This window comes from Mytilus trossulus, chromosome 4 (assembly GCF_036588685.1).
Source record: "Mytilus trossulus isolate FHL-02 chromosome 4, PNRI_Mtr1.1.1.hap1, whole genome shotgun sequence".
Taxonomy (NCBI): domain Eukaryota; kingdom Metazoa; phylum Mollusca; class Bivalvia; order Mytilida; family Mytilidae; genus Mytilus; species Mytilus trossulus.
Window position 1 is genome coordinate 29,733,080 of NC_086376.1, and position 13,109 is coordinate 29,746,188.

General features: G+C 32.2%; 1 protein-coding gene across 1 annotated transcript in view; it reads left to right on the forward strand.

Moving 5' to 3' along the window:
* Positions 1–4,120: 4,120 nt before the first annotated feature.
* LOC134715067 (treslin-like) overlaps positions 4,121–13,109 on the forward strand; it is a 28,689-nt gene continuing 19,700 nt past the window's right edge. Inside the window, exons 1-8 of the mRNA XM_063576944.1 lie at positions 4,121–4,908; positions 6,130–6,424; positions 8,076–8,127; positions 10,018–10,297; positions 10,709–10,958; positions 11,594–11,705; positions 12,235–12,377; positions 12,608–12,799. Of these exons, the coding sequence (XP_063433014.1) occupies positions 4,210–4,908; positions 6,130–6,424; positions 8,076–8,127; positions 10,018–10,297; positions 10,709–10,958; positions 11,594–11,705; positions 12,235–12,377; positions 12,608–12,799 (2,023 nt within the window). The 5' untranslated portion in view covers positions 4,121–4,209. The remainder of the gene's footprint in view (positions 4,909–6,129; positions 6,425–8,075; positions 8,128–10,017; positions 10,298–10,708; positions 10,959–11,593; positions 11,706–12,234; positions 12,378–12,607; positions 12,800–13,109) is intronic.

Sequence of the window (13,109 nt, forward strand, 5' to 3'; positions counted from 1 at the left end):
AGACTATTTAAAAAAGGTATAGAGTACCGATTTAGTTCCCTAAAATGATCCGTTGTCTTCATAAAAGACTGTATTAATAATTAAATTTATTAAGCCGAAAACATAAATCTTTACATACATGTATTTACTATAATATAAAGAACAATTACCAAAAAGTATATAGATATTTAGATTTAAAATATAAATAAGACGTATGTAAAGTTTTAAACAATAGTCATAAATCATTTTTGAGATATGGCACAACATGTGAAAACTGAAACTCAAAAAGTGTTTATCTTATTTTCATCAAAAAGTATACAGATCGCTTGACCATCATAAGAAACAACTATGTTAAGTTTCATGAAATTTGGATAAGTTGTTCTCAGGTTACAGTGCGACATTTTACGCCAGACAGACAGGCCAATATATGTCCCGTCAAGATTTTTACGGGCGTATAAAAATGCCAGACAAATTTGATCATTCTAGCCTTCCATAAAAATCAAATTGTAGCTCCCTAACATGTTTAAACTGGCCATTTGTATATGTATGTTCCTGTACCAAGTCAGGAGCCTGTAATTCATTGGTTGACGTTTGTTGCTGTGTTACGTATTTGTTTTTCGTTCATTTTTTTGTACATTAATTAGGCCATTGGTTTTCTCGTATGAATTGGTTTACAATTGCGATTTTGTGGCCTGTATTGCTGACTTTGTGGCATGGAATTTGCTCATTGTTGAAACCGGGCAGTACGATGATCTTCGGTGTCATTTGGTCTCTTGTAGAGAGTTGTCTCATTGGCAAATTGCCAATCATACCAATCATACCAAATCTTCTTTTTTATAATGTACCATTGTTTTCATATTGTTTTCTGTCATTCATGAATCACTTCAGGTTTAACATTTATTATAATATAGCCAACATGAGTTCAAAATTAAATTTAAGTTTTTCGGGAAGAAAACCTTTGAGTTTCCTAATCTTTTGCATGCCGCGTCCAGTTTGGGATGTTGTTTTTTCTCAGGACGAACATTTAAATTCTCGACTTGAAAAAACAAATTATTTATCGAGCTACATATATGGTTAACTCAGACCTATTATCTGTCACACTCCAATTAATAGTTATCAAAAGTACCAGGATTATAATTTTATACGCCAGACGCGCGTTTCGTCTACATAAGACTCATCAGTGACGCTCAGATCAAAATAGTTAAAAAGCCAAATAAATACAAAGTTGAAGAGCATTGAGGATCCAAAATTCCAAAATGTTGTGCCAAATACGGTTAAGGTAATCTACTCCTGGGGTAAGAAAATCCTTAGTTTTTCGAAAAATTCAAAGTTTTGTAAACAGGAAATTTATAAAAATGACCATATAATTGATATTCATGTCAACACCGAAGTGCTGACTACTGGGTTGGTGATACCCTCGGGGACGAAACGTCCACCAGCAGTGGCATCGACCCAGTGGTGTAAATAGTTATCAAAAGTACCAGGATTATAATTTTATACGCCAGACGCGCGTTTCGTCTACATAAGACTCATCAGTGACGCTCAGATCAAAATAGTTAAAAAGCCAAATAAATACAAAGTTGAAGAGCATTGAGGATCCAAAATTCCAAAATGTTGTGCCAAATACGGCTAAGGTAATCTACTCCTGGGGTAAGAAAATCCTTAGTTTTTCGAAAAATTCAAAGTTTTGTAAACAGGAAATTTATAAAAATGACCATATAATTGATATTCATGTCAACACCGAAGTGCTGACTACTGGGTTGGTGATACCCTCGGGGACGAAACGTCCACCAGCAGTGGCATCGACCCAGTGGTGTAAATAGTTATCAAAAGTACCAGGATTATAATTTTATACGCCAGACGCGCGTTTCGTCTACATAAGACTCATCAGTGACGCTCAGATCAAAATAGTTAAAAAGCCAAATAAATACAAAGTTGAAGAGCATTGAGGATCCAAAATTCCAAAAGTGTTGTACAGATGGAGTCCCCGTCCCACCTTTTTTCAAAATCTCTGATATACGCATCTGATTCATACCAGACCAATAATCAACATTAATTTATGTTTCAGTATTTCACTCCTATTTTCTATAGACAGCCAAATATTTCGATTCTTTTGCGTCTTATCATGGGGTTCTGCCAATATGACATTCAAGGGAAAAAGCACACTTTAAAATGCGAGATGCCTTACCGTGATTTATTTTCTTTTATCTGATAGCAAGAAAAAATACGAAATCAGCTTTCATCTAACTAAATGCAAAAACTGTGCCAAGCTACATGTAATAAAATGCAGTTTTTATGGTTCATATTTAAACTGACTTGTTCTTTTTGATAATACATGTTAGAAATTAGTAAAATGAATTAAAACAAGAGACACACATTTGCCTGTATAGTATATCATTTAAGAAATCAAAGTACTGTCGTTGTGTTTATTCATCCGGGACATCCAGACTGCTATAACATAAACTTGAACTAATACAGCATACTTGGGGACATGCAGACTGCTATAACATTGTCATAAACTTGAACTAATACAGCATACTTAGGGACATCCAGTCTGCTATAACATACAAACTAATCGGTATACTTGGGGACATCCAGACTGCTATAACATACAAACTAATATAGCATAATTGGGGACATCCAGACTGCTATAACATACAAACTAATACAGCATACTTGGAGACATCCAGACTGCTATAACATACAAACTAATACAGCATACTTGCTGACATCCAGACTGCTATAACATACAAACTAATACAGCACACTTAGGGACATCCAGACTGTTATGACATACAAACTAATACAGCATACTCGGGAACATCTAGACTGCTATGACATACAAACTAATACGGTATACCCGGGACATCTACCAAGCTATCATAACATACAAACTAATACAGCATACTCGGGGAAATCCAGGCTGATATACAACATAAAAGATATATCAGTGGGAGGTTCGGATAGCCAGAAAACAAGGTTCTAACAATGTCCTGTTCCAAGTCAGGAATATGAAAGTCGTCATCCAATAAATACTAACTATCAGTTTGTATGCTGACGTTAACTTTATTTTTGTTTTTTTTCTGGGATATCTAGACTGCTCAGTATAATTTCAAATAAACTGTATTGTATCCACTGACTGCCCAGTATAACTTTGTATTACAATTTAGATGAATCATATAGCTTGACTAGTACTTTGTCTTCTATTTTGATATCAAGACGATATAAATGTTAGAGATGATTATTTTATTGTCCCGTATATTTTATGAAATGAAAACTAAATCAACTAAAGCAGAAAGATACATGGGGTACGTGTACTTATATAATGCCATGCAGCGATACAGTAGAGACGGTGAAATAAGCAGAGAAAAATCATAGTGCATGCATAATAGTGATAAATGATGCCATTCCAGGTCTGGAAAAGAATTATTACAGTGACAGAAAAACAAACTATTTTCAATCCTGAAAATCTCTGAGAGAATGTTCTATACCAGCTGGAAAAGTAAATATATATGATACTTACCATTGCTTTCTGGCATTACGAATATCTAAGTTGAATGAGTTAGTGAGTGATAATTATTATTCTTTCTTCTACCACTAAGTGACCACCGTCATTAGGTTTGACTATCCTGTCACTGTTTGGTGTGCGCTTGCAAAAATTTAGTAAGTCCAAAAACATATACAATTGTATTATATGTCTCTGGTACTATACATAACATTTATATATGGTGCAAATAAAAACATGGGACTTGAAACTTAAATGTGCATGGGTCTTGAACGAGTCAAGACTTTCTGCAGCGGTCACAGAGGCAGTTAAGGTGTTCCAATCTCTTATTGTACGTGGATTGAAGGACTCTATCCTCGTGCTGGTGTTGCATGATGGTATTTGGAAAGAGTGAGCACTCCGCGATATGTCTTGATAATCTGTCTGGTGGTATTAGTTTGTCGCTAACATCAACATTTACTTCCTCATTTGAGATTTCATATAAGAGGGTTAATCTAGCATTCTTTCTTTTGTCCATTAATGTTGGCCATTTTAGTTTGTGTAGCATGGATGTTTTTGCATTTTATGTTATATCTTTAATTTCTGGTTCCTTATCCGGGACCAAATTAATATTTTTATCAAACCGGAAATAAAATGCGTCGGAAATGGCGGTTCATATGATTTCCAAAACCCCAAAAACAATATGACAAGAATTTCAACAACAACTGAATGTACCGGATCGCAAAATGTCATCAACAAGTCAAAACTGTCAAGCAGTCTTCCTAATAGACACCTTTTCAGAAGATGATCTTGAGATTTCTATACACTATTCAAGAACGCTTACTTTGTCTATTTTCCGAATCTTAGGTCATCTCTCTGCTGATTTACCTCAGAATACAAAACAGAAAAAAACAAAACACAATTTACTGAAATGGGGTTACATATTTTTTGATTCACGTTTACATAGTCTTAAAGTTGAAAAATATAGCTTTAAAGAATTCAAGTTAAAATATTTTGAGGAATTTGAAAGAGAGTTGCTGAAGAGAATAAAAATTGTGCAGAAAAATGTTGATGCAAAATCTTCCAGTAGAAAAGTCAGTAAAATGTCTCCCTCTGATTGTTTAACTAGATCCTTAACTGATCTGACACAAGACTTTGCGTGGGAAACACCTGATCTCTTTTCGCCAGTCAAAAGACGCAAAATTCATCCAAAGAAAGGATCACTAAGTCTTGATACAGAACATGTACAGGCCTGCGGAAATTATGTATTCATGTTTACAAAATGTCCAAAGTCAGCAGCAAGTTTACGCCAATTTGCCAAGAAAAAAGTTTTGGATTCTGATGTCTTCTTGGATTCATTAATGCCAACGTCATTGCGTGCTAAATTTTGTGATGGACTGAAGTTAAAGTTGGTTTGGATTGATACAGACTTTAAAGTTCATGATGTAAGCTCATGTTTGCATTTTTGATAAAAAAAAAAACCCAACCTATTTCATGTATAGAAATATTTAATGAAAACTGACATGACTGATGATCATAATGATTCATTAGCAAGGATATATCACTATACAAATCCTTGTTTATATTAAATTGATTAAGATTGTCAGTTATTCTATCGAAGGTCTGTTGTTTCTCCAGGCACTCCGGCCTTTTCTACCAATATTGAATAAAAACTGGTCGCCACGAAATAGCCCAAAAGTGGTGCTAAAAAGTGTCAAAAACACCAAAAATAAAAAAATCATGTGTACATAGGCAGAAGGTTATTCAGTAAAATCATGTGCATGGTGTAGCAGGAAAAGTCGACACATACAAATGTTACCTACATACATTTATTGACTTATAGAAAAACAAATATTCATGTACATGATGTAACTGATAAAACCTTGATCATTAATAATAAAACAAGTGTTAACATGTATTTCATGTGTATAAAATATTTTCTATAGAAGATTCTTGACTTTGGTTGTATTGTCTATAGCTATTCTTCTGTCAACTGAACTATATTCAGTTATTCAATTAATTTAAGTTAAACAAAAGTGAACAATGCCTGGTAAATCTTCTACATGCATCATTAGATTCCATAAAGTAATGAAGATACATGTAAATGTACATATGCATTAGTGCTAATCATGCTTGAAAGAGATGAGTCTGAAACTTCAAACCTAAAAATAGATTTAATTCGTTTCACCAGCAAGGTTAACAGATAATCTGTTTTCTGCTTTAAAGATATACAATGTAAAATATTAGCTGCTCAACAAAGTGTGAACCAAAATTGTTTACATTATGGATTGTGTCTGATATTTTACTACATCAAAGTGTAAATATCCAGTTAAAATTTTATTGTGATGATTTGTCATTTTTATAGCAAACTTTTATTGCGGTAACTTCAGGCCTTTTCAGGAAGAAAATATAAGAAAGAAGCATATATTTAATTTTTAACTAAACAATTCCTTACGCTTATATGTAGCTGTAACTTTAAAAAATTATGTAAAACCGAAAGTATCATACTGTAATTAAATTATAACTTTAGTAAGTAGTTTAAGAAATTATCTGAAATATCATTATTTCATCATATTTCATTTCATGTAAACTTCAGAATTGTTTGTACAGTACTCATAAATTAATTCATTTACAAGGTATAGTTAACCAATATTCTTCTTTTTTAGAATAGTTTTGACATTCAGAGCCTCAAACTTGTAGAAGATGCTATAGAAAAGATTAATGGCAAAGTTATACCTATTGATGCAGTAATACAATATGGAAAACAACCATTATCCTGCCTTAGTGTCCAGAATATTGGTATTGAAAAGGATGAAATTGAAGAGCAAGGAAAGAAAAAAGAATTCACCAATGCTATTTTACCATTTACTACAGTTTTTGAATTCTATTTCTCAAGGAATAGTAAACAACACCTTGCCAGTTGTAAGGGCTCTAGTCATCAGGGTATATTGATGTATAATGGTGAGTTTGAAATTGTAGTAGTAAAGTCAAATGTGTGTTATATATACTAAATGCTATGATATAAAAAGTCAAAGCGACCAATTAACAATGATTAAAGTGGAAATCAGTCATTTCAAACTATTTAGAATGATTCTTAGTAGATTGATATCAATTAAATTCCCCAGGAATTTTTATTATTAAAAAAGCCTTTATGTGCCATTGAAGCTATAAACAGGTTCAGTTTTATTCTTGATTAAAGAAGTATACATACAAAATGTATTAGACCGTTGGTTTTCTCGTTTGAATGGTTAAACACTAGTAATTTTGGGGCCCTTTATACATGTTATAGCTTGTTGTTCAGTATGAGGTAAGGCTCTGTGTTGAATGCCGTACATTGACCTATAAGGCCACGGTTTTTTTATTTGTTGGTTTACGGATCCTCCGACCCGATTTTGCGGATTTTCAGAATAAAAATAAATTTGACTTTTCATGCTTTTATATTCCTGCGGACCCTTATAAATGCATTATCCCTGAAAAAAAATTGAAATTTTCTTTTTTTATGAAATGAAATGCATTAATCATAAACAAAGTTGATAACACTGTTGTGAAAATAAAACTTCCAATTTACGTTTCTAAAAATAGACAAATCAATTATTACTGACCTTGTCTTTTGCGCCAATAATTTTGCGGAACGAAACCTGTGTTTAAAACCAATTACAAAATAAGTTCGTTTCCCTCATTTGTCATCAGTCCGTAAGATGCATCATCTCAGAGAAATAGACTTGTCCAAATGTGGACAGGTGGATAACATCAATTAAAGTATTGAATATTAACAAATCATTTGATATTTTCTTGTTTCATAGATAACAAAAAATATCGATCATTGGGATAAAAACCGGATTGCATGACAACTGATAAACCCTATTTTGTCGTTTTTCCAGTGGACGAGTCTATTACGTTTTTCGACACGTGTGTTTAAACTTATTTTTGTACGACGTTTTAACATTTCTTTTCTTTATCAGTTTTTGTGCTTGAAGATCATTATTCACCAAGTTTTCTGGAATTGATTGAGAGCTACGTGAATCTGTTTTTCTTGTTTGTGAAATGACAATTTCCAGTGGACGAGTCTATTACGTTTTTTGACATGTGTGTTGAAACTTATTTTTGTACGACGTTTTAACATTTCTTTTCTTTATCAGTTTTTGTGCTTGAAGATCATTATTCACCAAGTTTTCTGGAATTGATTGAGAGCTACGTGAATCTGTTTTTCTTGTTTGTGAAATGAGGATTTAACTTCGTCTTTGTCCGTGCAACCCCCCTTTTTTACAGGAAATTATTAAACGATGTCATGCGATGTTCATGATCACTGATCAATAATAATTCATCAAACTTATGTTAAGAAATGATGACAAAACAGCATATAAGACAAACATTTTGTTAGTAAGGTGAAATATATATTTATTTTGCATATTTTTTCTGTTTTGAAAGATAATTTTTTCCTTTTTTTTTTCCGACCGACCGACCCAACTTTTTTATGGGAAAAATCTGTAAACCAACAAATTAAAAAACCGTGGCCTAATGGTTTACTTTAAAAAAAAATGTTATTTGGATGGAGAGTTGTCTCATTGGTACTCACACCACGTCTTCCTATATCTATATATTTTGTTTACAGGTTTACAATTGTGCCAGCTTGATATACAGGTTTTACAGAAAACTCATAAACGGTTTGTAATTTTATCTTTTAAACTTGTATTATTTTGACACCGTTATTTTATAACAATTAACGAAATTTGAGTTGGAATGAATTTTTGAGTATAGCAAAATTGTAATGATAAAGATATCTTTGTCACATCCTGATCTTTTAGTCTTGAGTGGATAGTTATCTCCAAGGATCCAGAATTTTTTTCACTTAATTTTGGTCATTTGCATATATACTTAAAAGTGTCCCTTTTCAAAAAAAGATGCTCATACTCGTAGCATCAACAAACTTGTTTCACTCAGTGTTGCATTGCATTTACTTCATGATTTCTCCTACCATTTTCCTAAGATCAATCAAGAGCAATTAAGGGAAGGCAACAGTTTGAAAATAAAATGATTTTAATGACTCAAAATGGTAACTTTCTCAGTCATCGCTTACTTTTCTTTCAATTCTGAAATCGAAATTCAAACCTGATGTAATGCAACGATAGCTAAAACCAACAATTCTGGACTGATTTCCGGGATTAGTTTTGTTTATCAAATTCACAGGAAAACATCAGCCTTTTAATATTTTACCTTTAATAGTGTCAGAAAATTAATGAAAATAGTTGCACTTTCTTTATTAAGCATGAAAATATTTTAAATTTACGATTTAGTGTCAAAATTGTGGAAGAGAATTTCAGGCATGTGTATTACATAGTAAACAAAGCACGTGTGTTAGTAATGAAAAAAATCTTTTTTGTACGTAAATTAAATCAAGTTTTAATTTAATTTAAAATCATAATTGACAATTGTCTTAGCTGAAAAGTAATTAAATAATGAAGATGGTTGGTAGGGAATTTTAATTTCTTTATATTATTAATTTCGGAGCTTAAGGTTAATAGCCAGGTGTGAATTAAAAACACAGGTAAAGAAATAAGCAATCATTAGCCAATAGCTTCTAAGGCATTAATATAGTTATTAGGAGGGCCCTCAGGATTATAACACTTTACTGGAGTGGCAGTTTAATTACATAAAATCGATAACAAAAATAGGTTCAAAATGGCGATTTTGAAACTCGATTTCAACAAAATGACTGAAATTATTTCTGTTGAAAAATAAAATTTGACCTAAATCCCAATTAATTATTTAGGACTTTTGAGTTTCCGAATTGGTCTTTTCTGGCTTATATGACCGTTTCCGGACCCTTGGCATTCCTACCACATCTATTCTATATATATAATAAAAGTAGAATGATTATTTATTTAGAGATGGAAAATCATCATGATCAATCAACTGTGTGTAATTTCTTTTGTATTGGATTTTCATAATTTGTACTGTTTTTAATACAGTAGATCTTTTTTGATACAGTGGATTGTTATATTTTTCTAAATTGCCTCCCTTTACTAAACCTCAGAAATAATTCATTGCACTAATTAACAATTACACAGACCTTCTATCAAAGGGAGGTAATATGTTATTTGTATGATAAATACAGTAAAATTACCACATCAGTGGCGGATCCAGAAATTTTCATAAGTGGGGGCCCACTGACTGACCTAAGAGGGGGCTCGGTCCAGTCACGCTTCAGTGATTCCCTATTTGAGCAACCAAATTTTTTCCCAAAAAGGGGGGCCTGGGCCCCCTAAATCAGCCTCTGCATGTGATCATCATTAAAAATTACAGAATGACATTTGTAGACTGACAGTAACACAAACTAATTTATTTTGGATGGCCACTTTTCCTGTGTGATGTCAGTTTTCCTATCAAAAGGTTGGTGTTTTTCACAGGGCACCACAGCTTTCTCCATTGATAAAAGCTGGTCCCCACAGAATAGCCAAAGCACAAAAATCAATCTCCTGTTTGATTGACTAGAGGAAATGTTTCCAACGAATCCAAGGAAGATATTTATTAAATTCTTTTTAATTTTATTGTAGAGATACTATAAGAAGATCTAGTGACGGGCCTGAGAGTTGTGTATCATTAAATCTACCAAGTGTTGACGGAGATATTACAGTACAGTATAACAAACTAAATTTACTACAGAATTTGTCAGTATTAGAAGTGTATAGTACTCTACACCATTCTTCATCACTTTCTTCTCACAATGAGGAATTATTTATCTGTGTTGGAACCAGTACTGATTCCTGTAAATCTCTAAGATCTTCAATGTTTCAGAATATAATATCTCAGCTTTTGAATGGAAAGTTTGACCTTGTAAGTGCACTATTATATGGTTGTTGTCCACTGCACATGTATACAATTTTGTGAGATTTTAAAATATTTCTTTCCTATTCTTTCCGGTACTTCCATTACGTTTTAGCCAACTCTCTTTTGGGCGTAATTAATTAGCCCAAATATAAATCATTGTGAATGTCAAACTCTGATCTTCATGTAAGATATCTTCTTTTAATTGAATACATCATCAAAATGCAAATATCACACAATGGAGAACATCAGAAAAACGAATCCTCTTGAAGTAACTAAAAAGGGGCTCAACACAAAAAAAGGAATGTACTTTGGTGAAAATTAATTTACTTTATTCATCTTGAACTTTTTTGATACCAGGTAGGAGATTTCTTTATAACTCTGTAGTAGTAAGTCGATTTATTAATATTCTATAAATAGGTGTTGCTGGTGAAAGATTTATCAAAGTTTTTCCTCTTGAAACCATTAACATCTGTATCAGCCACCTTGACCCCAGTGTCAACAGAGGTCATTTTAGAGGTTGAAAAACAGCTGGTTAAAAAGAAAGACGAGACCTTTGAGGCCGAAGATATTGAGATACCAGTCAAAACCAATGTGAAAGACTGGCAGGGATTAATGTCAAAATTATGTACCAGTAAAGTACCAAATTTCAAACAAGAAAAAAACACAGGTAAATACGTAGAACATTGAAGACTTTAAGTTTTGATGATCAAGATAAAGTACCGGCACACCTTAAAATACATAGAGATTTTTGTAAAGCTTGAGTTCATATAATATTTCTCTGTTCTTCATGATATTACCAGATGTCATGGCATTCAACAATTAATAGATGAATTGATCTGATAATGTATTAATTAAAAATAAGTTTTTCAAACATATACATTGTATCACCCACATGAACTGGGTGGCAGAATTTACATTAAAAGTTCTATGACTATTTCTTAAACATCTTACTTATCTTATGAATGAGATAGAAAAGCCATCCAATCTTACAAATTGACAATCAGAATCTGTTTTATTATACCCCTGCTTGAAAATAGTGGGGGTATACTGCTTTACCTCTGTCTGTCTGTCCAATGAATATTATCGTCTCATCTTTCTTAGGAACTACATAACAAGGATTTCTGAAATTTGGTGTCAGGTTTTATATGGGTCAGCTATACTTCGCTATGCGTTTTCAAATTCATCACTCAACAACTTTTTTTCAAATGTCAAATGAAATAGATAACAAGATAATTTGAGTTGACAAAATGTTAAGAAACTCTTAAGATATATGTTAGTCACAATAGTTTTCCTCTTTTACAGATGAGAAGAAAAATTCCATTGGAGGAGTATTTAATCCAAAATGTGTAGATAAGACCCATCTTCCAGGTTGTCGGGCACCGTTCATCACCTTAATTGATAAACTGAATGAAAGGTAATTTCTTCTTCTCTTGCCAGCAACAAACATCTGAGGCTGTTGTAGGAGGAAAGAAATGAGTACTATAAATTCAGAAATTATTCCGTTCATTTATTATTCTGATTTTTATCATTTTAAACTAAAAATGTGATTTGAATTTTTATGATATTGAGAAAAATCCTGGTAAATCATGTAAAAAAAAATTGAAATATGAATTTAAGTTATTGGAATTATAGCCCTAAATATAAACATTATTTGAAAAAATAAAAACATCACAATATTTTCTGAATATACAGTATAACTTTTCAGTATTTGTACCATTAAATATTCAAAAACCTGTTTGTATGATATCTGATAGTTTATCGTTTGTTAATTGAAATGAATGCAATTTTTCACTATTCTGCCAATGTTATAATAATACCTTGACTTCATTTTATCTTCAAATAACCAGATAATGTTGTGCAATCATCAATGCATGTACTATAAAAAAAAATTGTTTGGTGGTCTCTGAAAAAAGAACAATTATTTAATTTATTACACATTTCAGAATTTCCCAGTTAGAGTTTCTATCTGACAGTGAAGTTAAAACTTTGAGACAGTTACAGAAAAACTACCATATAGAGAGTCGTCCACCAAAGCTTATTGACCATACACCACAACGTACAGGACTTGATGTCACACAAGACAATGGTAATTGAAATCTAGAAACTCTTATACCAAGTGTTGTAAAAGAAGGGAAAATTTGATTATTTTGTTTAAAGCTGCATAAAGATGTCAACCAGTTGAGAATTAGAAGTGAAGAAAAATGTTTATATTTAATTTATTTTATTGACGCTCATGATTATTTCAATTCAACTGAATTTCAATAGGTTGCATTTATCAGAAGACATTTCAATATTTTCAATCAATAATTTTTGTAGATAAATTTAATATCCACTTAGATGATAATCTATTGAAAGATGATAAAAGGAAGGATTCTGTTCCATCACGAGGACAAATGATTCTTACACGTAGTAAGCAGGCAGTTAAAGAAAAAGAAGAAGAACCCATCAAACAAACAGAGGGGGTAACAGTTAAAAGTAAACCAGTTGTTGATACACCCACTAATGTTGGTAAGCATTATATGTAAACAATAGACTATGTAACCTGACACAAATATAGAAAACAGTAGATATAGTTTGATTGCCTATGAGACAACTGTCAACCAAAGGACTAAGAACTTTTTTGCATAGTCAATACATAATCTCCGTAACATTTGGATAAATATGCATCACACATTTGTTATGTTCCTGTTTCTATCCAGGTGTACTTCAATAATTGTTGTTGGTTGCTGTTTAGTCATATATTTTTTGTTCATTTCAGCTTATATGCTCGTTCTTTTTGATTATTTTACTATTTTGGTCATCCCAGGACCTTTTAAGC